Source organism: Oryctolagus cuniculus, chromosome 1 (genome assembly GCF_051225735.1).
Source record: "Oryctolagus cuniculus isolate XC-2025 breed Fujian yellow rabbit chromosome 1, ASM5122573v1, whole genome shotgun sequence".
Lineage (NCBI taxonomy): Eukaryota > Metazoa > Chordata > Mammalia > Lagomorpha > Leporidae > Oryctolagus > Oryctolagus cuniculus.
Genome location: NC_142867.1, coordinates 19,992,379 through 20,016,360, shown reverse-complemented (window position 1 = coordinate 20,016,360; position 23,982 = coordinate 19,992,379). Strand labels below are relative to the sequence as shown.

Sequence of the window (23,982 nt, the reverse complement as noted above, 5' to 3'; positions counted from 1 at the left end):
CGCGCCCAGGGCCTCAGAGCCACCCCGTGTGTTGTGTGCTCTGCCGCTCAGCTCAGCTCGCTAAAGTGTAAACAAGGCAGCCTCCAAACAGCTCCCAAATCTGCTGACGCGCAGGGTTCCGCCAGCCTCCAGCCGTGCGCACCTCTCTCTCACTGGCCCCATTGTTTCCCCGGGAGAGAGCTGCCCGCGTGTGCCGCTTGCCCTGCCCATGATCTGATGAGCGGAGCCCTGAGCACACGCGCTCCATGGCCAAGGAGCCCCTGCCTCTTCTTTCCTAAAGGTTTCTCTCTGTATCTGGAAGGCAGAGTTACAACCAGTGGGAGACAGACAGAGAGGGAGATTGATCGGTCTTCCATCCACTGGGGCACTCCCCAAACGGCCACCACAGCCAGGGCTGGGCCAGGCTGAAGCCAGGAGCCTCACCCGGGTTTCCCACAGGGCTGCAGAGACCCGAGGACTTGGGCCCTCCTCCCCTGTGTTCCCAGGCACATTGGGAGGGAGCTGGATCGAAGTGGAGCAGCCGGGACGGGAACTGGTGCCCATATGGGATGCAGGCACCCAGGCAGCAGCTTAACCCGCTATGCCACAGCGCCGGCCCCAAGTACCTATCCCCTTCATGCTCCCCGCATCTGCAGTTGCCCACAGCCCTGGCCTCCTGGAGTGAACTCCACTCGCGTCGTGGTGACACTGCTGTAACTGTCCACGCCAGCCCTGGCTGTGACATGTGCCAGCTGCTCGGTTAGTGGCAGCAGAGGCAGCGTGGCACTTGGAGCAGAGCCCGGCTCCTCGGCTCCACCCAGGGGCCGCACGCCTGTCCTGCCACTGGCTGCCTGCTGTCACCTTGTGGGTCCTCGATTCCTGTCCTGAACAGGAGAAGGTGGGCCTGTGTCCCCGGCACTTCTCAGGCGTGGAGTTAAGTCACTAGTGATTGGTCCGCGTCCCTTCCCTGTGGGTGGTGAGGGGCCGAGGCTGCGCTGGGTCCCTCTGCGTGCCTCCCCGGGCCTGACCTGGCAGCCGGTAGCCAGCCCCTCGTGTTGCTTGAGCGCTCGGGCCCCAGGCCTCAGCTGGTGTGGGCAGAGGGCAGAGCTGAGACTCGGTCGCTCTGTAGACCCCCAGCTGCTAGGTGCCCTCTGCCAAGGCAGGCGTGGGCTGCACCTCTAGCCACACCCCTCAGGGCAGGTGCACCTACAGACTGGCAGCTCTGGCGACCGGGCAGGGCTGTGAGGGCGGCGGTCCCCTGGGGCCATCCCAGCTCCCCTCGAGGGCACAGCCCGGAGCCGTTCACTGAGTCCCAGCTGCCTCTCCCCGTCCTGCGCTCCTGACCGGTGGAAGAGATTACCTCTCAGGCCGCTCAGGAGTTGATTTTCCCTGGCGCGCCCCGCTGGCTGCTCGCCCCTGCCTTTTAGTGCTGCTCTCATCACTTTCCTGCAGGGCCTCGTTGAGTTCCCCGCCCCCTCTGTGCAGACGCGCGTCCTCGGCCGAGAGCAGGCACAGCTGTCTGCTGATGGAGCAGCCTGCGGCACTGCTGGGCAGGCCTTGCACTGCCTTCGCAGACAAGGACACGCGGGGTGGTGCCTCTGACCCATCACAGAGGGAACAGGTGACCGGGGACCCTGCCACCTCCGCTTATGAGCCTGCCCCAAACTGAGCCATGCCCGAGTCGGCATGGTCATCATGGCCATCATGGCCCCTCCCCCCACGGCACCCGTCCCCGGAGCCGCTGTGCTGAGACTTCGGTGTAAACCCCTTGTGGGCCACATGCCCCCTGGGGAGCTTGGCGGAGGCTGGCGCTGTCCCCAGAATGCTGTGCACATCACACACAGAGCCAGGCCTGGAGCTCTGGTCTGGCCCGCCCCGGAAGCGGGTGCCGGGGCTTCCTGACGGGCCCTTGCTCCAGGGGAGCTTAAAGCATTCTGCACCTGCAGGTGGAGAGGGCACAGCACAGGGCGGGCGTCAGAGTGGGAGGAGCCGCAGGTGTTCTGAAGAGCAGGGGCCAGAGAGAGCCGTGGGCAGGGTCTGTCCTCACAGCCAGCATGTCGCAGTAACGCAGGTGCACCTCAGTAACGGACGTGTGTGTCCCCAGTGAGCACGTGTGACCGGGCTGTTGCGATAGACGCTTAAACAGAAAAGTTGGTGAAAATAGTGCCCCACCCAGGCGGCCACCGCCACTGTTGCACTATAGCCTTAACCACGAGGCTAAACACCCGCCTTGGGATGACTGATTTGAATCCCTCTCTACACTCTGACTTTTAAGAATATTTCTTGGCCAGTGCCGCGGCTCACTAGGCTAATCCTCTGCCTGCAGCGCTGGCACTCCGGGTTCTAGTCCCAGTTGGGGCGCTGGTTCTGTCCCGGTTGCCCCTCTTCCAGTCCAGATCTCTGCTGTGGCCCGGGAGTGCAGTGGAGGATGGCCCAAGTGCTTGGGTCCTGCACCTGCATGGGAGACCAGGAGGAAGCACCTGGCTCCTGGCTTCGGATCGGTGCGGCACACCGGCCACGGTGCACTGGCCTTAGCAGCCATTTGGGGGGTAAACCAATGGAAGGAAGACCTCTGTCTCTCTCTCTCTCTCTCTCTCTCTCTCTCTCACACTGTCTAACTCTGCCTGTCCCCCCCCCCCAAAAAAAAAAAAATTTCTTCTTGTCTCCTAGCATCTCTACTTTCCTGTATGTTGCGTGGATATTGGTCTTTATGCCACTACGTTGCATTTCTTTTATATTCTCTTGAAGCCTGGATGAGCAGTACCGGGACATTGGACTTGCTGACTGGTAGTGCATGGTTTTAGAGTCAGACAGACCTGGGCTTCACGTCTTGGCTCAAGCAAGTTACTTAGCCCTCTGTGGCTTCATTTTTCTCATCGGAACACGGGGAGGCCCTGTCTTCAGGGTGAATGGGACTCGGGGTGTACTGGTCAGCCGGGTGCCTTCAACAACCGAGGTGTATCCCCTCATCCCTGCAGCCCAGAAAGCCAAGGTCAGGGTGTGGGCCGGGCTGCCCGAGTCTTCCGTCTCCCTCCGTGCTGTCTGCGTTTCCTCTTCCTCTAAGAAGCCCGGCCTCATTGGGTCCGGGCTCAGCCCTCTTAAGTACTTCCTTGAAGACCCCAGCCCCACATGCCCACTGAGGGGCTGGGGGCACACGGTGTCCGTGCCTGACCCGTCATCCCCCACCCCCACCCCGGAAGCCTGCGAACTACCCCTCCGCGCCCAGCCCACCCAGACGGTGGCCGCACTGGGTGACAGGCTGGCCCCGTCCTCTGTCGTCTCGTCCCTTGGCCCCAGATGTGGGATGTCATATATCTTGAAAATGAGTCCTCCTGGCACCCCCTCCACCGCTGCCGGCTTCCGCGCTGCGCAGGGCCCTTATCCGCCTCTGGGGACCTGCTCACCTCTGACGCCAGGCGGGTCCTCACACTCCTCCTCCTCTGCTCACCCCCACCCTGGGGCGGGTCTGCAGCGAGAGCTTGTCCTGCAGTCCTCAGTCAGCTGCACCACAGCCCCGCCGCAGCCTGTCCCCAGGCCCTGTGGCCCGTGCTGTCACACCTTGGCTCTCCCAGCTCCCCGGCTGGGTGTCCCCAGAGAAGCGGCCACAGAGGCTCAGGGCCCCAGGCACCGCGCAGCCTCCTGAGTAGCCCCTTTGCACTTGTTTTTGTCTTGCAGCCGCAGAGCCGTCGCTCCGGGAGCCAAGCCTGGGTGCCTGGGAAGCCCCGCGGCAGCGCGTGCGACCCGCAGAGAAGCCGACCGCTGACGGAGGCGGCGCGAACATGTGTGCGTGTGTGTGTGCGCGTGTGCAGAGGAGGGAGCGGTGTGCCTGCGTGTGCATGCGTCTGTTTACACTGTAGAGATTCAGAATGGTGCCCGGGCTGGCGGAGAGCCCGTGGCGCACTTCACCATGAGTGCTGTTGCCCGGCCTCCGACACAAGGCTGGGCCGTGGCCGTGACCTCCGGCCAAGACCTGTCCCTGCGAACCGGCTGCCTGTCTGAACGGCCATGGTGGCCGCCGGCATCACCTCCCCCAGCCTCCTCCCTCTTCGCATCAGGCCAGGTGCGGGAGGCCCGAGTCACTGGCTCTGGTCCGGAGCATGGGGTTTAGAGGCAGCCGAGTCTGGGGGCTGGGCAGGTGGGCACGTGGACGCCATCCGGCGTTGGGTTTTCCAGACGCTTCCCGGGCGTCTGGGACTTAGCACGAGGCTGTAGACCTAGGAAGTTCCTGCCGCAGCACCAAAGTCCACCCAGACACCTCCCCGTGTGGTGAGCGCCCAGCACCATGGCTGGTGGCCTGAGACAGCCCGTCCGCCTCCTCAGGGCTCAGAGCCCGAGGCAAGGAGCCGAACTCCAGCTCTCACGTTCCTTCCAGAGCAGCAGGGAGCCAGCCTCCAGCCCGTGCGGGCGCTGTGGCGCAGCCCCCCCACCAGGAGGAGAGCAGGTGTGGGGACTCACAGGCCCCGGCCCCTCTGGCGGCACCCCAGGGCCTCCCAGTGCTGCCCGTGGGGACCGCTAGCCGGGGAAGCCGTTCTAGTCTGTTCTGCGGGCTTCCAGGGCCTGCCCTGGACTGGTCCGCATCCAGGCTGCCACATCAGCTGTCCTGGGCCCCAAGGCCCCAGGCGGAGGGACTCGGGGTGGGGCAGTGCCGGGGCAGTGGGCGCAGGTCCAGTAGAGGTCACACGCGGGGCACCACCCCTTCCAGAAACAGCAGGTGGGAGGTTGGACCCAGAGAAGCCAGGCCGTGCATTCCAGGAGTGGCCTGTGCCTGCGCCTCCCCTCCTGCTGCCCGAGGCCTGTGTGGAGAGAGGGACATGTAGTGGGCAGAGAAGTCTTCCTTCCACCCTGCGGCCTGCACTTGAGCCACCGAGAGAGTGTGTGTGCGTGTGCGTGTGCGTGTGTGCACGAGACTGCGAGGGCCAGTTCCCATCGGGAGTCCATCCTCACACGTCACGTTAAGCTGGCCTCCGGGCCTTCTCTCTACCTCCCCTGTGACCTTTCCCCTGGCCCCAGCCCCAGCCCCAGCCCTCACTGTCCTCTGTCCTTGGACCAGGAGCCGGGGTCAGGCTCGTGTCTCGGCTGTCCGGCACGTCCACAGGCTCCTCCCTGACATGTCCTGAGGCGCCCTCAGCCAGAGAGCTGCCCAGTCCAGCTGTCGTGTTTGTCGCCCTCACCGGCCTGGGGGAGCGGGGTGCGGGTGGTGTGTTCTTAGCCTTGTTCCCACGGCCCCAGCCAGGAGGGGGGAGCACTGGGGTCGTTTCCAGAGGGAGTGGAGTGAGCCCCGGGCAGAGGGCCACACTCAGTGTTCACACAGCAGCACCTCCAGGTGTCAGGACACTCCCTGCTCCTGTAGACTGGTGACTGCTCCCCAGCCCTGGCCTGCTGCCTGTGGGGAGCGGCGCAGTCCAGTCCTAAGCCAGTGGGGCTGGGCTGAGCAGAGGGCAGTAGCCTGGAGCTCCTGATGGAGTTGTGTGTCGCTTCTCCAGGCCCAGGCGGCCCCGGGGCCTGCCACAGGGCAGGGCCTCAGATCTCGTCCGGAGGCCAGCATGGGGAAGAGACGGTCGCAGGCAAATGCACTTTACAGAGATTCCCTGTTGCTGGGAAGGTGTGTTTCTCCCCCAGTTTGTTGTGAATAGTCACTGTTTTATAAACATCCGATCCCGTCTGAGCAAAGCTGTGCTGTCGTCCGTTTCCTGGGAGGGCTGGGACTGGGTAAGGCCGAGCTCCAGAGCTCGGTCAGTCGGCTCCGTCTGTCCTGCGGCGCCCCAGCTTCACGGCCCACGGAAGGCCCCCGGACTGTGGTGTGGCCGTGGCCGGGCCGTCTTTGCCTGGTCCTGAGCTGCAGCCGGGGGTGAGGGAGTGCAGGCCCTGTGGCTCTAACAGCCCAGGGGCCGGGACGCTGAGTGTCACTGCTGCCCTGCAGAGTGAGACGGCGAGGAGAAGAGCCCGACCCTGGCTCTGCTCTGCACCTCCTGCCCCTCCCCTCGCTCCCCACCCCAGCTTCTCTCGAATGGGGCTCCGGCTTGACTGGGATAACCTTTGTTTAGCAGGAGCTTCCGGAGAGGGGAGGTAGCCGACACTCACATAGCCCGGACCTCCTGCGGAAGCGCCCTCGCTGAGAGAAGCCTGGTTCTAAGGAACAGTTAGGAGCCACGGCAATTAGGCAAGACTGCCTTCCTGGGCAGAGAGGCCGGGCGCCAGAGCAGCAGATGGCTGTGGTGAGGGCCCCGAGCCAGAAGAGCAGCACAGGTGAAGTGGCCTGCCTGCAGGCCGCAGGCACAAGGAGAGGCCGCCAAGGCCTTTGGCTCTGGGTCCTGGCATGTTCTTGGGGCCGGGACTGAGGTTGCCCACTCCCTGGGTGGTGCGCTGAAGGAGCGGGCCCAGCGTGACCAGCTGGCTGGCATCATGGGCAAATGGGACTCCACCGCTGTGGAGCAGTGCGCGCCACCTGCCCTGTGCGGGACAGTGTCTGGGGTTCTCAGGCGGCCACAGAAGCAGCCACTGCGGACTGGCCAGAGGCTACAGACCACCCAGAAGGGGACCCTGGGCTTGGCAGTCCATGCTCTGAATAAACTCAGGTGGGGGCCAGCGCTGCGGCTCACTAGGCTAATCCTCCACCTGCAGCGCCGGCACACCGGGTTCTAGTCCTGGTCGGGGTGCCGGATTCTGTCCCAGTTGCTCCTCTTCTTGTCCAGCTCTCTGCTGTGGCCAGGGAGTGCAGTGGAGGATGGCCCAAGTCCTTGGGCCCTGTACCCCATGGGAGACCAGGAGAGGCACCTGGCTCCTGCCTTCGGATCAGCGCGGTGCGCCGGCTGCAGCATGCCGGCCGCGGCAGCCATTGGAGGGTGAACCAACGGCAAAAGGAAGACCTTTCTCTCTGTCTCACTGTCCACTCTGCCTGTCAAAAATAAATAAATAAATAAAAATAAAAAACTCAGGGACGCTGAAGGCCCAGGCTTACCTCAAAGGGGTGAGAAGACAGGAGGAAGCCATGGCCCAAACCCAGCAGGGGTGGGAGTCAGTGGTGGGGCGGGGGAAGGCCCAAGTCTGGGTGCCTGGCTGCCAGTGGTGCAGCAGAGGTGCTGTGAAAGGTCTGACCACAGCGGGGAGGCGCCTGCTCTGTCCTCGCTGGTGGACTCTCCATTGGCTGAAGGGAGGCTTGGGTCAGCTCCTGCAGCATTGGCGTCTCCTGTCATCCTGACAACTGCCATGGGGGCATAGTATTGTCACCATTTCACAGGTGAGAGAAGCACATTTTGGGGCCCTGACGTCACTGACCAAGGTCCCCCACCCTCTCATTTGTGGAGCCAGGCAGTGAGCTGACAGCGCCTAAAAGTTGCCTCTCCGGGACTCCACTCACAGCCCAGGGACCCTCCTTTCCCGCCTGCCTCCTCTGTCTCTGCCCGGGGTGGCCCAAGAGGGTCTTGGGGGCCAAGGGGCCATTGGTTACCTGATGCCGGAGGGCATCGCCAGCAATGGGGATGGGGGCGCCCTGCGAGGTTGGGGGCGGGCAGGTTCGGATTAGGACGGGGCGGGGCCAAGCCCGAGCCGCGGGGGCCGTGCCTTCAGCACCATGGAGAGCGCCGCCTCTGGGGCGGGGCCGGCGGCGCGGGGGCGGGGCGCACGAGACCCCGGCCCGGCCCGGGGGTGCGCGCGGGGGCGCTCTCGCCAGTGCCGCCAGCCGCGCGCCGTCGGGAACCGCGCCCTGCCCTGCGCAGGTGCGCCCGCCGCGCCCTCCCCGCCCGAGCCCCGCGGCGGCGGCGGCCTCTCCCGCGCCCCCGCCCGCTGCTCCGCCGCCGCCGCCGCCGTCTCCCCCGCGCCGCGCTCCGCCCGGATGGCCAGGGCTGTGCCCGAGAATGGCGGAGCGAGAAAGCGGCGGCCTGGGCGGGGGTGCCGCGTCCCCGCCGGCCGCCTCCCCGTTTCTGGGGCTGCACATCGCGTCGCCTCCTAATTTCAGGTGAGCATCCCCAGCCGCCGCGCGCCCCGCCCTTCCACCGGCACCGAGGCGCCGAGGCCCGCGCTCCCCGCCCCGCAGCAGCTCGGGGCGGCGTGGGGCTGGGTCGCTTCCCTGCACCGAGGCCCTAGGAAGCCAGCCTCGGTCTGGACGGGTAGCCTGTGCCGTGCAGCTTCCGCCGCCATTGCGCGTCCTCGGGTGCAAGGTGATGAGCTGGAATTGGAGGAGGGGGCTCCGAGGACGCCCTCTTCCCTACTGCGGGGCCGCAGTCTGGGCCTGGGGTCTGGGTCGAGGTCGAGAGCAGGCAGGCCAACTGGGCTTTTGCCTGTGCTGGTCTGAGTGGAGAGGGGAGCGGCCAAGGGTGGCACTGGGGTCTGTTTCACCGGGTAACCGACAGCCTTGGTGCTGGAAGGCGGGAGTGTGGATCCCTCCCCCAGCCCTGCCTGGCCAGATGGGCCCGACTGCCAGGCCGGCATAGTCAGGACCCGGTGTGGAGCTGGGCACCCCAGCCCAGCCAGATGTGTCTCAGGGCAGGTGCAGCTGGCCCAGCCTCAACCAGGGGACTCCTGGGCCTGGCTGCTGGAGTCTGCCTAGGGGTAGCCAGGGACATGGGCAGGGGGACTGTGCTGAGCGAGTACCCGGGACTCTGGCCTCAGCTCCCCTCCCATCTGGTGTTAGGCCAGGTGATTTTCAGGGCTGTGAAGGGTGGGTGGGTGGGGCAGAGAGGAATGCACCTCCCCTCCATGCTGCTGGCTTTTGGGAGAAAGCAGCCTGGACAAACTCCATTGTTTCGCCATCTCCTGAGCTGGCGCCTTGCGGTCTCCTGGGGCCCCTGCCCCAGCCAGGGCTCAGCTGGGGCTTTAATACCAGCCCCTTCTCTGAGCAAGGGGTCTGTGGCTCCCAGGCCCTCAGGTGCACAGGGACCCCTGGGGGTCTCTAATGGCATCATCAGGCCCTGAAGCCTCCCCGGGGGCTCTGAGCTGAGCCCAGAGGACAGAGGGAGGCTCCAGGACTGCAGCCCCTGGCAAGACACAGAAGGCCTCCCCAGCAGGAGGCTGTCCCACAGTGGGAGAGCGTGGGGCTCGGAGGGCCCTGGGTCCAGATCCTGGCTCGGCCACTTCCCCAGTGCCTGCCCCACGCGGGTGTCTGGCCCCTGTGGGTTCCATCGGTTGAGTGGGATCTTTAGTATTGACTCCTGCCTGGGAAGGAGGCCATGTCCACGCAGTGGGTGTCCAACAAGTGGCAGCCCACGTGCATGCCGACACAAGTGGGGCTCCCCAAGCCCTCTCCAGGGCTGGCCCACTGCGCCCTCACAGCCACCCCCAGGGGGCTCAGCCTACCCATTCTACAGATAAAATAAATGATCCAGATTGAGGAGGGCAGCTGGCCTGGCCCCCAGGTCTGTGCGTTCTGTCCCCTGCACCCCCGGCCCCACCTCTGCCCCCCCCCCCCCGCTCCCCTGGCCTCTGGCAGGTGCAGCTCTCATGCAGTCTCTAATGAGAGGAGCTATGGTGGCAAACACTGGGAGTGAGTGTGCCCAGCCCTGGCCGGAAGGCTGAGGCGTGGGCCGGCCGGCCAGGACACCATGGCCTAGCAGTGGGGACGAGGCCAGCTCGTGGGAATAACAGCAGCCCCTGTCTCTGGCCCTGCATGCCTGGCCTCCGGCGCCAGCAGCCCCCGCTGCCCTTTCGCTTATGCTGCTCCCTCACAGCCCTTGGCCCAGCTCCACGGAGCCCTGGGCAGCTAGGGCTGTGTTACGGCTGCGTGATGAGGTCATGGGCCCCACTGCTCCGGGTTTGCATCCTGGCTGGGCCTTCTTAGCTGTGTGCTCCGGTACTGGGCTCGTAACCCCTCTGAGCCTCCCTGTCTTGTTCTCCAAGGTGCTAGTTTGGCCCTTGCTCGGGGTGAGCCTGAGCCCACACATGTGTGTGGCTGCACCCTGGGCCGCCGTGAGCCCCCAGCAGGCGTTGGGGGTCCGCCCCAGCTGCTCAGCACAGAGTAGGTGCTCGGTGACGCCCTACTGGTGTGCTCCCTAGCTGAGGACAGGGTTGGGCACTGGAGCGGTGGATTTGCCCAGGCGCCACCCTGAGAGCTGCGTGTGCGCATGCGCGAGCCAGAGCACGTGGCCCTTCCCACGCCCGTCCCACATGCCCGGTGCTGTGAGTCTCCATGCTCTGCAGGTGCGGAGACCGGAGCCCTGGAGAGGTTAGAGAAGCAGCAGAGCTGGGGTCTGAACCCAGGCTGTGCGATTGCAGAGCCAGCCCCCAGTAAGACAGAGCCCTGGCGCACTTACTGGGGGAGCGTTTGCCGAGCGGGTGAGTGGGAGGCCGGGCGCGGGGGGAGGGGGGGGGCGGGCGCTTCTCGGGTATTGCGGGTTGTTTGTCCTGAGTGCTGTTGCAGTCGGTTACTAGTGGTTACCTCTGGGTGCGGGACAGGGTGGGGACCTCTGCCTCTCCTTCACGCATTTCTGTGTATTGGAGTTTTTATTTTTTTATAATGAGCACAGTTATCTGTATACCTCGCAAAATAATAAAAGAAAATGTTATTAAAGTGATACATGTTCATGACCAAGAAGAGAATGTAGCAATTTACACAGCGGGTACACTGGCACCGAGCGAGCCGGATGAAGGAAGGGGGGATAGCGGACGGTCCTCAGGATCGGGAGGGTCCCTGGGGAGCAAAGTGAGCAGCCTGACTTGGGTGTGCAGACAGGGACTCCAGGAGCGGGGAGCTCCCTGGGGCCGGTAGTGAAGCCGCTGCTTCCGACACTGGCATCCCATATCAGAGCGCCAGTTCCAGTCCCGGCTGTCCTGCTTCCAATCGGTGTCCCGTCCCCCCCCCCCGCCCCGCCACTAACACACCTGGGAAAGCAACGGATGACAGCTCAAGTGCTTGGGCCCCTGCCACCCACATGGGAGACCCAGATGGAGTTCCAGGCTCCTGGCTTCAGCCTGGCCCGGCCCTGACTATGACAGCCATTTGGGGAAGTGAACCAGCAAAGGTGTGTATGTGTGTGTGTGTGTGTGTGTGTGTATGTGTGTGTGTCTTTCTTTCCCTGTCACTTTGCCTTTCAAGTCAATAAATAAATATTCAAAAAATAAACTAAAAACAAGAAACACAAAGAAATCAGCTCATCCAACCAACCCCCACCCCCTAGGAGAAAAGAAGGGGTGAGCGACTTCAGGCAAAGCTGGGAGTGGGGTCCGGGGATGCCTTCCGTCCGCTGCCTCTGGGAAGGGAGCGGAAACCGCCGGGGTGGGTGGGCACGCTTGGCTGCTCCTCCGTCCACGCAGCGAACGAACATTCGCTCTCTGCCAGGCTCCCTGGGCACCCAGGTGGGGGCGGGGAGGCCGGGGGACCTGCCCGGCCGCGGTGAGCAGGGAAGCAGGGCGTGGGGAAGGCAGAGGGGCCAGGTGCACCCACCTGGGGAGGGATCTGGTCTCGGGGCAGAGTGTGGGGGGGCATCCTGAGGGCGATGAGTTTGGAAGTCGGTTGGTGGGCACTGGAAGACCCAGTTGGAGGATTCAAACAGGAATTGGCTTGAGGGACACCAGCCCAGCCATGGTTTAGCAGGAGGTGGGGAGCAAGAGTGGCTGCTACTGCTTGAGTCGCCCCCTCCTGGGGCCCCCGGGAGCTGCCCCTGGCCCAGCTCCTGCCGAACCATGAGCACTGGGCTGAGAGATGTGCACTGGCCTCCCGCGTCTGGGATGTGGGCGAAGCCTCGCCCATCACGGCCGTCCGGCTGCTCTCTGGATTCCTGGGAATGCGTCACAGCGCAGGTCTAGCTTGGGGGCCCCAAGAGTCCCCACAGACCGGGTCACTGCCGCAGGTTCCTGCCTGCTCTGTGATGCCACCTGGGTCTCCAGTCCGCACATCTGCAGGAGCCGCTGCTGGCCACCTGGCCTTCTGTCCCTGGAGCTGCGGGCGATGCACCTGCGGCTCTTGTGTTCTGAAGCTTTCCATGCCCAGCCAGGGCTTCCGGTAAGAGGCACTCCGTGGGCGTGCAGGGGGTCTTGGGCTTTGTGCGTGGACTGACTGGAGCAGGGGTGGGGAGCAGGAGTAGCCGAGGTCCGGTCTGCAGGACACCGGCCGCTCTGGAAGAGGCCTGGGTGTGTGGCACTGGGTGTGTGTGACCCGGCTCTGCCAGTCTGCCAGGGGAGGGTGCAGGGGGCACAGGCGGCCTCCGCAGGTTCACCACGTCTGACCACCATGCGGCACGGCTGTTACTAACTGCCTGCGGCTCCTCCTGCTGCAGCCGCATGTTCTGCCTTCTGGTTCATGTTACTGGGAGCCATTTTCCGTGTTCGTGCACGGTTCTAGAATGTTCGTGCTGAGAGCCTCCTTGTACCCGCCCCCTGGTGCTAGTGCCTGGCCATCTGGGGTTCCCCTTGGTGGGGGAGTCTGTTTCCACGTGTGGGGTTGTTCCCCAAAGGCCCAGTCACTGGGTTCCCCGAGCAGGAGAAACACAGCCTAACCCTGGTGGGGTCGTCTCCTGGCACCTGTTTCTTGGACTGGACTCGGTTTCCACTGGAGCGGACCCCACCGTGGACTTGGCCGGGAAGGGCATTCCAGCCCCAAGAGCAAGCCCAGCCTGACCCCAGTGTCCCCCAGGGCTGGGAGGCAGGCATGGCTGCACCACGCCAGCGCCCATCCCACCCTTTCAACACCCAGACACCCTGCCGCCCACTCTGTGCTGTGGTGCCCATGGGACAGTCGGGGGACAAGTTCATGGGGAGCTGACTAAGAGATTTCCAAGGTGAAAATCTGGAAAGGCCCGGGGATACCTGGGGTCAATCATTCCTTCAACACTCACTCTTAAGCACCTGTTAGAGGCACCATACGTGCGGCAGAGAGAGACGATCTCACCCTGAAGGATTAACTGCCTCCCACAGGAGCCGCCCCTGGCCATGTGACCCAGAGGTGACCGTGCCGTGTCCTGGGAGCCACCCATCAGGGGACTGGAAGAGCCCTTGACAAGGCGGCTGGCCTGAAGGCCAGAGAGTGGAGTCGGGGTGGGGGAGAGGGGTGTGGCGGGGAGGGGAAGGGACACCTTGGGGCTGCCGCAGGTGGATTTTGGTCTCCAAGGGCCAGGGCCCAGATTTGCATTTCAGATGTTGGTTGGCACCTGGTTGCCTGGTGAGGACACGGGGTGGGGGTTGGGGGGACCTCCTTAGAGTGAGCCACCACTCAGCAGGTGTCCTGAGACTGCCTCCCGCCCCCATGGCCAGGACCCAGGCAGGAGTGGGCTGGGGCAGTGGGGTGGGCAGCACCCAGACTCCTGCAGGAAGAGGGGCCTCTGAGGTCAAGTGAGGCTCAGAGGTCAGGAAGCGACCTTGCTCTCATCCAGAGAGGCCAAGCAGGTGTGGCTGATGGGCAGCGACAGCGCAGGAGGGGGTCGTAAGACAGAGCAGGGCGGGTGGCCTCCTGGTGCCCAGGGCTCAGGTTTCCATGGGAAGGAGGATAGGGCAGGGTTGAGAAGGGACCTTCCTCCTCCCACCCCTCCATCCATCCTTCCTTCCTCCCCAACGGGCGCCTTCCGTGATCCCCGCGGGACCAAGGGTCTGATAGGATTTAGGCTGGGTCACCGGGACATCAGTGTTTGGAGAAGAGGGAGGAGGGAGCAGGGTCCTGGGGAGGGTTGTGGCTTGCATAGGGGACACCTTGGTTGATTGCTCCCCCCACCCCCACCCAGTCCTTGGTGGTCCCTTCTGGTCCTCCTCACCTGCCCCCTGAGGTTGGTGGGCAGGGGGATGGGTGGCCTCCCTCTGTATGGGGGATGCTGAGGCCGGAGATGAGCCCCTCGTGTCTGAGCCTTGGTGTTCCTCATCTGCTTAACGGGTGGCAAAGAGCCCTCCCGCAAGATCATGGTGAAGGTTGAGGTGAAGGTGCACGGAGTAAGGGTCGAAGGCTAGGGCCGGCAGCTGCTTCTCAGTGAGTCGGGGTTTGGTCTGAGCCCTCCTGCCCCAAGCTCCCACCGGAGGTCAGGGCAGCACTGGGCCCAGAGAAGCCGGGCACAGGATTCGGCCCCTAGCAGGTCGCCTTCAAGGGCTGTGGGGTTTTTTGTTTTATTCATTTGAAAGGCAGAGAAACAGAGAGCTTCCTTCTGTCGGTTCACTCCCCCAAATGACAGCAACAGCTGGGGCTGGGCCAGGCCAAAGCCAGGAGCCTGGAACTGCATGCGATGCCCCACGTGGGTGGCAGGGGCCCCAGTACTTGGGGCCATCTTCTGCTGGGTTCCCATAGCAAGAAGTTGGATCGGAGGCGGTGCAGCTGGGACTCGAACCAGTGCTCCAATGCAGGAAGCTGGTGTTGCAAGCGGTGGCTTAACCTGCCGCACCCAACACCGGCCTCACCTTGGAGGGTTTTGAGCAGGGCCAAGATGGGTGATGGTGTTTCCAGCAGTTTTGCCTGATGGTGGTGGGTGGGGTGGTACAGGATTGGGGAGACTGAGGCAGGGAAGGCCCTGGAGGGGTCTGGGAGGGCAGAGGCAGGCCCTGGACTAGGGCTCAGCCGTGAGGATGTGCTGACGTATGCAGGGGGCATCTCCTGTGGCTCCGGGCGACACTGGCTGGGTCCGGGGCCCCTGTGTGCTCGCTGCTTTTGTATTTGGGGGTTCTCATCCGAGGTCCAGAGGTGCTGCAGGGCCCTGGCTGGACTTGGGGGCCACTCTGGCTTCTGGACCAGGCCTTCCTACTTCCACATACACTGCGGGGTGGGGGGGGGGCCTGGGAACCAGCACCCCTAGGCTGCCGGTCAGAAGGGGCCTTAAAGAGCCCCTGCTGTGTGGCTCCGTCCGGAGGCCTCCGGGTTCTGTTGATGTCACTGCAAGGTGACAGGGAGCTCGTGACCACCCTGCAGCCCTCCAGCTGGGCTCCGAGGAGCCCCAGCACCAGCCTGCTCCTATCTCTGCCTCCAGAGTCCCCTGTACCCCTTGGCCCTTCCTTCCTGGCTCCAGAGGCAACCCTAGGCCTGGCTGGGGTAGGTCGGGACCTGCCTGCGTCCACAGAGTCTCCGTGATGCTGGGTGAGGCTGGGGTATCCGTTCTCGGGGATTTCGGGGCGCCTCCCCATCTCCCACCTGGCTCCCTGAATGTGGTGCTGGCCCTTTAAAGCAGAGCAGGGGCTGGGTTTTAGGGGGAAACTTCCCAGATTTCTGCCATCTGTGTACCAGCCTGGGCCGGAGAGGGGGGCCCTGGCCCTGGACAGGGGCATTGGAAGGGCAGGTGGAGCCCGTAGCATTGATCGCGGTAACCTGATCCCGCGGCAGAGGCGGCGACAGAGCCTTGGCCGCTGCGGCTTCGCCATGGGCCGGCTGAGGGAGGCTGCCTGCGGCTGAGGGCTGGGCCGGGAAGGGCTGGGGCTGGGCCCGGGTCGGCAGCTGCTGCCTCCTCTCCCTGCCCATTTATTTTTAATGAGCTCCTGGGCTTCTGCAGCGGGCAGGAGGCAGAGGGGCAGGCCCAGGCGGTGGAGGCCGGCGGCCCTAGCCCTGCCTTGAGCCCCGGCCGCCCCCCCCCTTTCTGGGCATGAGAGGGCAGCCCTGGGGCCCCGCAGCCCCCCGGCCGGGCAGGGCTGTCCATGCAGCTGGTGCTGAAGATGGATTCGAGCCCCGACAATGACAGCTGGTTGGAGGACCAGTGGGAGCGCTGGTAGGGGGTGTGGGGGTGGGGCCGGGTGTCGCGGGGAGCTCCGTGGAGCTAAGGGTCTCTGTTTGGTCTGATTGAGGTGAGAGGCAGGGGTGTGGGCCTCCCATGTTCCCCTGGGCGCTGGGCCGCTACCTCTCCTGGGTGACCTTGGACCAGTGGGTTTGCCTTGCCCTACGCCTGCCTCCTGGTGTTACCTGGGGGGAAGGCTCCGACATTCTCTCCAACTTCCCACACCACACCAGGGCTGGGGAGGAGCCGGGCAGGGACAGGCAGGGCCCGCAGTGGGAGGCCCAGCCCTGCTCTCCAGGGTGGGTGCACGGAGCTGGCCCAGGCCGTGGGAGGTGAGGCTGCAGTGTCGAAGTGGCACCCGAGCTCCTGGCACCTCCAGCCCCAGCCGGGAGCCTCTCTCGACCCCACCAGGGCAGGTTCCTGTTCTGGGTCCTTAGCCTGGGCACGGAGGAAGCAAGAGTTGAGCCCAAGCACACAGGGTGGAGGCACAGCCTCTCCTGGAGTGGACGCCAGATTCCCATTCACTCATTCTCAGGGCTCACGGTCATGGGCACTCTGGGCTGGGGGCGTGGAGCACTCCTGTGAGCCTGCTGCACCCCTGCCGACCCCTTGGGTCTCCGTACTCCTTACCCCTTGGATTGCGTGGGGACCTTCCTACCCCAGGTGGCCTTGGCCTTCTCTGCAGGTGCCCTTGTCTTGGCACCTGCCTTGACCCTGGCAGAGCTGAGGCTCTGACCTCTGGGCCTTCTAGGCACCACCTGGGGGTTGGCAGCAGGTGCACAGCTCCCAGCCGGGAGGAGCAGGAGTGACCCGGAGCCTCCCACCCCACAGCTGCCCTAGAGGACTGCCTTTGGGCATGTCCCTACTTGGTGACCGCCTCCCACATGGGAGCAGCTGGACCCCGGGTCCCACCCTCCGGAGCCGACGATCGGCCTGTTTGTTAGAGGCTGCCCTTTGGCAGGCCTGGCCGACCCTCTGGGTTGTAACTCTGGCTTCCTGTCCCCCCCAGGCTCACCCACGACATCAGCCTCGAGGAGTTTGAGGATGAAGACCTCTCAGAGATCACTGACGAGTGTGGCATCAGCCTGCAGTGCAAAGACACCCTGTCCTTCCGGGTAAGGGCGGGCTCCTGGCTCCCCGGAGACCCCGAGTAGGGCGGCAGATGGGTGGGGATGGGAGGGAGGCCCCCAGGCTACAAAGGGGGCTTTCAGGTCCGGTGGCACCCTCATGAAACGGTGTGCAGGCAACACCCAGTGCAGCGCTTGGCACGTCTTGGGTGCGCAGTCAGAATTTGATTTTTCTGCCCCAGGGGCTCAGGCAGGAAGCCGGAGGCCTTGAGATCCAGGAGTGGGGCAGGAGGGCCAGAGTCCCTTGGGGAGCCGTTCCTGGCCGGGAGCCTCAGGCAGAGCAAGGGTGGAGTCTGGGACTCTGCAGTGCTTTGGGGACAGGACAGAGGCGCCAGGAATGACCCGGAAGAACTCCTATGGCTGCTGGCTGCCAGTGCGCCGTACCACGCCGAGGCCCTCACGGAGGGCGTGGCCCAGCATTGCTGATGCTTTGGGCCCTTTGGGCCTGGCACAGGGAAGATGGCTGTCTCCCGGCGCGGCCAGGAGGCACTCAACAGCCTCGGTCTTGCAGAGCAGGAAGAAGGAGCCAGGTAGCCCGCAGGACGAGGGCCAAGCTCGGGGCTGGGTTTGAGAGCCCTGCACTTCCTTCCGCCCCCAGGAGGGCGGGAAGCCAGATGTGGTATTGGGGTGGGGGGCTGCCATGAGGGTCGCGGGAGAGGCACCAGTCTCTGTGCAGACCTCTTGCTACCCGCGGAGGTTCTGTAAGCTCTTCCAGGCAAGAGACAAGGGGTGAGGAATCCTCCAGTCCTTACTGCAACCCTCTAGCCTGTGGCCAAGTCAGGAAGGAAGGGACACAGAGACCACTTACTGTGGACCTGGGGAGGGGTCCCAGGGCCCTGACGAAGCTTCCCTCCGAGGCCATGCACCTGTCTGGAGTCTCACGCCACCCTCTCCCCACCATGCACCGTCAGGGCCTTGGAGAGGGCGGGCCCTGCATTTAGCTGGGGCCCCGGGGGAGCACTGGCTGTGGGACGGGGGCGGTGGCCTTAGATGCGCCCCAGGGGCTCTCAGACACGCTTGCCAGGAATGGAAGGGTCAGGGGATCTGTCCAAGGTGCCAGGCAGGCAGTGGCAGAGCTGGAACTGGGAGGGGCTGTCCCCTAGGAAGGCAGGGCTAGCTTGCCCATGGAGAGGCCTGGGCCCCTGGGGTCCGACCGCCCCTGTCCCCCGCCTCGGCGACCCTCTTCCGGCGCTCCCAGGGACTCCAGTCCGCAGTACGGCCCTCCTCTCCTGGCCAGAGACTCGGTTTTCCCAGGGTCCCTCCTAGACTTCTTCAGATACAAATGTGCGCCCCCTTCTCCCCAATCTCTTGCGGGGGCCCAGCTCCTCGGGCGACCCCACGTCTCCATGGCAACAGCGGTGACTTCATTCTGGGAGCTGCTTACAGCCCGGGTGAGGTCATCGGCCGTTGCCAAGGGAACGGGAGGGTGCAAGGAGCCGGAAGGGGGGTCCGCGGGGAGGGGAGAGGGTGGTGTTCTGCAAAGGGGGCGATCGGGCGGGGAGGGGCGGCCGTGCGCTTCCCGCAGGGGCGGCCCGGAGCCCCCTCTCTTCCCTGCCGCTGCTCTCCGCCCCCCGCTTCGTGGCCGCGCAATGGATTCGTCCGGGCAGGGGGCGGTGCGCGGCGGCCTCGGCCCCGCCCCACCCGGCGCGGCCCCGCCCCCTGACGCCCCTCCGTCCGCGCCGCGCAGCCCCCGCGCGCCGGGCTGCTCTCTGCGGGCGGCGGCGGCAGCGCGGGGAGCCGGCTGCAGGCCGAGATGCTGCAGATGGATCTGATCGACGCGACCGGGGACACTCCCGGCGCCGAGGACGACGAGGAGGACGACGAAGAGCGCGCGGCGCGGCGTCCGGGAGCGGGGCCGCCCGAGGCCGAGCCCGGTCAGGGACCGGCGTCCCGCGGCCAGGGCCAGAGCCAGGGCCCAGGCAGCGGGGACACATACCGCCCCAAGCGGCCCACCACGCTCAACCTCTTCCCGCAGGTGCCGCGGTCTCAGGTGAGGCGCGGGGGGCGGGGCTGAGGGGGCGGCGCCCCGGGGCGGGGCCGGCTCCTGGGAGGTGGGCGCCGGGGGACGGGTGGAGGTCCCTGGAGAGGGCGAAGGAGCGCAGGGATTGACGGGGCCCGGGGAGGGGTTGGAGTAGGGAGCACAGGGCTTGGAGCGGTGGCAGAGGTGTGGAGTTTGGGACCCTCAGGGTCTGGGGTCCCTGGTGAAGGTGGGGCAGAAACGGCGTGGGGAGAGGGGAGAGGGAAGTGGTCCGCTTGGGCGAGGGCCTGGGAAGTTGTGGGGGAGGTGGGGCCTGGGAGCTGGCGTCTGAAGTGTGGGCAGCCTGGACTTCCCAGAGGCAGGGGGGAGGCCTGTGGGATGGCGCTGCTCAGCTGAGCTGGGGGCCTGGGGCCCCTGGGCTGCTGGCCGGAAGCCAAGGAGAGTTGAATAGGGTGGGGAGCGCTGGCCAGGCCCTTTGTCTCCCGGGTCCAGTCAGGAGAGGTAAGGAGGGGACCCAGGGAGGGGGAGCTGCCAGGGGATGGGCGGGGGCTGCAGAGAAACGGGGTCCCTCTCCCTGGATCCTCTGGTAGCCCAGCTCGTGGTGTAAGGTGCGAAGGAGACTTGTATGTGGGCGTTGTGGGGGCCGGGCTGGGGAGGTGCTGCGGATGTGGGCAAGCAGCCGGGAGATCCGGGAAGGGGTCTGCTGCCAGCCATGCCTGTCGCCCCCGCGGGCTGGGCCCCTGGTCTGGGGGCCAGGGGAGACAGTGCCCCGGAGCCATCTGAGTGTCACCGCAGGCTCCCAGGGTACCTCACTGCTTTCTACCCAGGCTGGGCCAGACCGGCCCTGCCCCTTCCAGGATGGGAGTCACGCTGCCCCCCCACTGCCCTGGGCATCTCACGTGGGGGTCCTGAGTCTGCTGCAGACTCCCCCTCCTCACCCCCCACCCCGCAGCCAACCAGCACCACCTTTGCCCAGGCTGACACTTCCCTGGCCACCCCTCACCCCTGCTGCCTGCTGCAGGGCAGGGTGGGGGCAGCGAGCAGCCTGGGGGGGCCCTGTGGGGGCAGGGCCAGGGCCTCCCTGTGCCGGGCACTGCTGACCGCCTCTCTCACAAGGGCCCTTTGTTCGCTGCCCAGGACACACTGAATAATAACTCTCTCGGGAAAAAGCACAGCTGGCAGGAGCGCGTGTCCCGCTCGTCCTCACCCCTGAAGACAGGTGAGGCAGACCCCCCCACACCTGGGCCTCAGCCCGCCCCGAGTCGCCCCTGCAGGGCCCCCACCTTGCCCATGGGGGTCCACCAAGGCCTGGGCTGCGGACCCAGAGCCTGCCCGGGGCCCTGGTGCATGGAGCAGGGACCGGGGTGGGGGGCCCAGGTGAAGGCAGCCCGGCTCAGCACTGCCCCCCCACCTCCACCCTGCCCTGCAGGAGAGCAGACGCCCCCCCATGACCACATCTGCCTGAGCGACGAGCTGCCCCCCCAGGGCAGCCCCGCGCCCACCAAGGACCGAGGCACCTCCACCGACAGCCCTTGTCGCCGCAGCGCTGCCACCCAGATGGCCCCTGCTGGCGCCCCCCCCACGGCCGCCCCTGGGGGCCGGGGCCACTCCCATCGAGAGCGCATCCACTACCAGGCCGACGTGCGGCTGGAGGCCACGGAGGAGATCTACCTGACCCCGGTGCAGAGGCCCCCAGACCCCGCGGAGCCCAGCGCCGGCTTCCTGCCGCCGGCCGAGAGCCGCATGTCGGTCAGCTCCGACCCAGACCCCGCCGCCTACCCCTCCACCCTGGGCCGGCCACACCCCTCCATCAGCGAAGAGGACGAGGGCTTCGACTGCCTGTCCTCCCCGGAGCGGGCCGGGCCGCCGGCGGGAGGCTGGCGGGCGAGCCTGGGGGAGCCGCCGCCGCCGCCGCCGCGGGCCTCGCTGAGCTCGGACACCAGCGCCCTGTCCTACGACTCGGTCAAGTACACGCTGGTGGTGGACGAGCACGCCCAGCTGGAGCTGGTGAGCCTGCGGCCGTGCTTCGGCGACTACAGCGACGAGAGCGACTCCGCCACCGTCTACGACAACTGCGCCTCGGCCTCGTCGCCCTACGAGTCGGCCATCGGCGAGGAGTACGAGGAGGCGCCCCGGCCGCGGCCCCCGGCCTGCCTCTCGGAGGACTCCAGCCCCGAGGAGGACGTCCACTTCTCCAAGAAGTTCCTGAACGTCTTCATGAGCGGCCGCTCCCGCTCCTCCAGTGAGTCGACCTGGCCGGGGCTCTCCCCCTGCCCCTCCCCTGGAGCTGGGGCCACATCCTCCTGCCCCTGCCCCTGCCCCTCCCCCGGAGCTGGGGCCACATCCTCCCGCCCCCTGCCCCCCCCAGCTGGGGCCACATCCTCCCACCCCCTGCCCCTCCCCCGGAGCTGGGGCCACATCCTCCCGCCCCCTGCCCCCCCCCAGCTGGGGCCACATCCTCCCACCCCCTGCCCCTCCCCCGGAGCTGGGGCCACATCCTCCCACCCCCTGCCCCTCCCCCGGAGCTGGGGCCACATCCTCCCGCCCCCTGCCCCTCCCCCGGAGCTGGGGCCACATCCTCCCGCCCCCTGCCCCTCCTCAGGTGCAGAGTCTTTCGGGCTGTTCTCCTGTGTCATCAACGGGGTGGAGCAGGAGCAGACGCACCGGGCCATATTCAGGTGAGCACCCTCAGCCCGGGGCAAGGCTTCGTCCACTCTGCCCTGGGCCCCTGTGTTCAACCTCTGGGCATGCAGAGCAGGGTGGCAAAGGGCCGTGGTGCGTGGGAGCCCGAGGCTGCGCCTACACACACAGAAGCCACCCTGCGCCCGCCCAAGCCTCCCGCAGACCGAAGGGCCCGGGTACCCTGGCCTATCCGCCTCTGCAGGGCTCCGCCCATGTCCTGCCCTTGATGGCGGGCGCCTGATGGACGCTGCCCCCTGCCCCCCGGCTGGCGTCGGGCCGGCACCCGCGCTGCTTTGCAGGTGTTGGCTGAGCTAAGGACACGGTCCTGGGGAGGGCCCGGCCGGGAGGCCCCGCTGAGGAGTTCTGCCCGGCCAGGTTTGTGCCGCGGCACGAAGACGAGCTGGAGCTGGAGGTGGACGACCCCCTGCTGGTGGAGCTGCAGGCCGAGGACTACTGGTACGAGGCCTACAACATGCGCACCGGCGCCCGGGGCGTCTTCCCCGCCTACTACGCCATCGAGGTCACCAAGGAGCCCGAGCACATGGCAGGTAGCGTTGCGCCTCCTGGCTGCCCTGTGCTCCAGCTCTCGGCAGGCTGTCGCGAAGGGGCCATTGCAGATCCCGCCCAGCCAAACCCGACTTCCGGCCACTTCCAGCCACATGCCGGAAGTGGGATGTGGCTCCCCCTGCTGGCCCTGCCGCTCCTCTGCCTCGCGCGCCCTCCTCGGCTTGCCTGCCTCTGCTGGGGCTCACTTCACGCTTGCTTTCCAGCCCTGGCCAAAAACAGCGACTGGGTGGACCAGTTCCGGGTCAAGTTCTTGGGCTCCGTCCAGGTTCCCTACCACAAGGGCAATGACGTCCTCTGTGCTGCTATGCAAAAGGTACCGGGCCCCCACTCCCCGCTCCCAGTCCAGCCCGTGTCTCTCTGGGGAGAGGGACCCAGGTGTCCAGAGGCAGGGAAGGCTTCGGGGCTCGGGGCCCAGGGTCCGGGACAGGAGAGATGGGCAGAGAAGTGGACACATGGCGCTGACTGTCCCCGTCTCTGACCCACAGATTGCCACAACCCGCCGGCTCACCGTGCACTTGAACCCGCCCTCCAGCTGCGTGCTAGAGATCAGCGTGCGGGGTGTCAAGATAGGCGTGAAGGCTGACGACTCCCCGGAGGCCAAGGTGACTTCCCCGACCCGGCCCTCCCTCCCCCCAGATTGCCCGTGAGCAGCTGCACGCCTCCCGCCAGCCTGCACCCCTGGGCGCTGGGTGACTGCCCCCTGCTTCTTTCTCCTACAGGGAAATAAGTGCAGCCACTTTTTCCAGTTAAAGAACATCTCTTTCTGTGGATACCACCCAAAGAACAACAAGTAAGAGGGGCGGGGCGGGGCTCGGGGCACTGGGCGCGGTCTGGAGCCACTGTGGGCGGGGCGGGGCCCAGTCCACCGCACCGCAGCCGCACCCCTCCTCCCGCAGGTACTTCGGGTTCATCACCAAGCACCCGGCTGACCACCGGTTTGCCTGCCACGTCTTTGTGTCCGAAGATTCCACCAAAGCCCTGGCAGAGTCCGTGGGGTACGTAGGAGTGCGTTTCCCGCCAGCACCCAGCCCGGGGAGCAAGCCGCAGGCGTGGGGCCCAGAGCTGCCCTGGGGTCCCGAGGAGTGGGCCCACGCTCGCGAGCACAGGCCCTTCTCTGTGGTTGCCATCTTCCTTGGGAGCTGCCGCTCCGGAGTGAACAGGGGGAGCGCCTTGGGCTGCAGGGGCCAGAGCCCCAGCCTGGAGCCCCGAGGCTCTGACGTGGAAACCCTGGGTGGAGCCCCGTCCCACCCCCCACAGCCCGCCTCTGTCACGCGTGTCTCTGCCTTCCAGGAGAGCCTTCCAGCAGTTCTACAAGCAGTTTGTGGAGTACACCTGCCCCACAGAGGACATCTACCTGGAGTAGCGGCACCCCGGGCCATGGCGCTGCTCGCCCAGGGGCCCCTGCCACCACCGGAGGGCAGACGGGGAAGTGGGGCCTGTGGCCCGGGGTGGGGCGGGCGGGGTCCTGGGGAGCGCCAGGTGCAGTGTGCTGTAACATAGGGGGCTAGATCCATCCCCGGAGAGGGCAGAGCGGGCTGCCCGGGGATTGGGAGCGGGCCCGGCTGGGGCGGGGCCAGGCCTCCCGCGGGAAGGGGGACCGGGGAAGGAGTGGAGGCTTGGCCGCAACCTGTGCTGCCTGCCCCTACCGGGGCTCTTGGCTCCCGCCCCGACGAAGGCGTGTCACCGGCAAGTGCCCACCCTCCCCTCTGTCCACAGTGCCCCCCGGAGGAGCCCGAGCTCAGGCTGGGCCCAGTCACCTCCCAAGGACTTTGCAGTGTGCCAGTGGCCCCAGGTGGAGGTGCAGTCCCTGCCGGCAGCTCTGTGGCCCACAGCGCCTCCCGCCAGCTGCCACCTGCAGCCTCCCCGGCGGGCGGGCCCCTGGCAGGCTTAGGGGAGCTGCCGCGGGGGCCTGCCTGGCAGAGGGAGACCTCCTGCCTGGCCCAGAGTCCCGTCTCGGTCCTGTTGCCCTGGCCACGACTATTAAAGTGCCATTTCCTGTCCGGCCCAAGGCGGGTATGTGTGCGCGGACCGCCCCCCTGCCCGCCCG

General features: G+C 66.2%; 2 protein-coding genes across 5 annotated transcripts in view; both read left to right on the top strand.

Annotated features, from left to right (window-relative positions):
- Positions 1-5,649, top strand: part of CRY2 (cryptochrome circadian regulator 2) — a 31,254-nt gene extending 25,605 nt beyond the window's left edge. The window contains exon 12 of the mRNA XM_008270202.5: positions 3,655-5,649. The gene's annotated coding sequence lies outside the window, so the exon portion shown is untranslated. The remainder of the gene's footprint in view (positions 1-3,654) is intronic.
- A 1,978-nt stretch (positions 5,650-7,627) lies between these two features.
- Positions 7,628-23,943, top strand: MAPK8IP1 (mitogen-activated protein kinase 8 interacting protein 1). Of its 4 annotated transcripts, none has more exons than XM_051852680.3 (12): positions 7,628-7,933; positions 16,591-16,696; positions 18,396-18,698; positions 19,824-19,905; positions 20,116-20,928; positions 21,289-21,364; positions 21,744-21,916; positions 22,139-22,248; positions 22,421-22,537; positions 22,655-22,725; positions 22,832-22,930; positions 23,226-23,943. In XM_051852680.3, the coding sequence occupies exons 1-12, from the start codon at positions 7,833-7,835 to the stop codon at positions 23,296-23,298; spliced, it is 2,124 nt and encodes a 707-aa protein (XP_051708640.1). In that variant the 5' UTR covers positions 7,628-7,832; the 3' UTR covers positions 23,299-23,943. The 4 variants fall into 4 exon arrangements, with proteins under 4 accessions (XP_051708640.1, XP_051708647.1, XP_089183411.1 ...); XM_051852687.3 differs by lacking the exon at positions 7,628-7,933 and adding an exon at positions 10,114-10,245; XM_089327285.1 differs by lacking the exon at positions 7,628-7,933 and adding an exon at positions 11,877-11,911.
- The last annotated feature ends 39 nt before the right edge of the window (positions 23,944-23,982 follow it).

Excerpts from the sequence above, each read along its gene's own strand:
- MAPK8IP1 (XM_051852680.3), top strand. The coding sequence starts at position 7,833 with ATGGCGGAGCGAGAAAGCGGCGGCCTGGGCGGGGGTGCCGCGTCCCCG. Across the intron at positions 21,365-21,743 it reads ACGCACCGGGCCATATTCAG|GTTTGTGCCGCGGCACGAAG; the intron begins GTGAGCACCCTC and ends CTGCCCGGCCAG. Across the intron at positions 22,931-23,225 it reads GCCCTGGCAGAGTCCGTGGG|GAGAGCCTTCCAGCAGTTCT; the intron begins GTACGTAGGAGT and ends TCTGCCTTCCAG.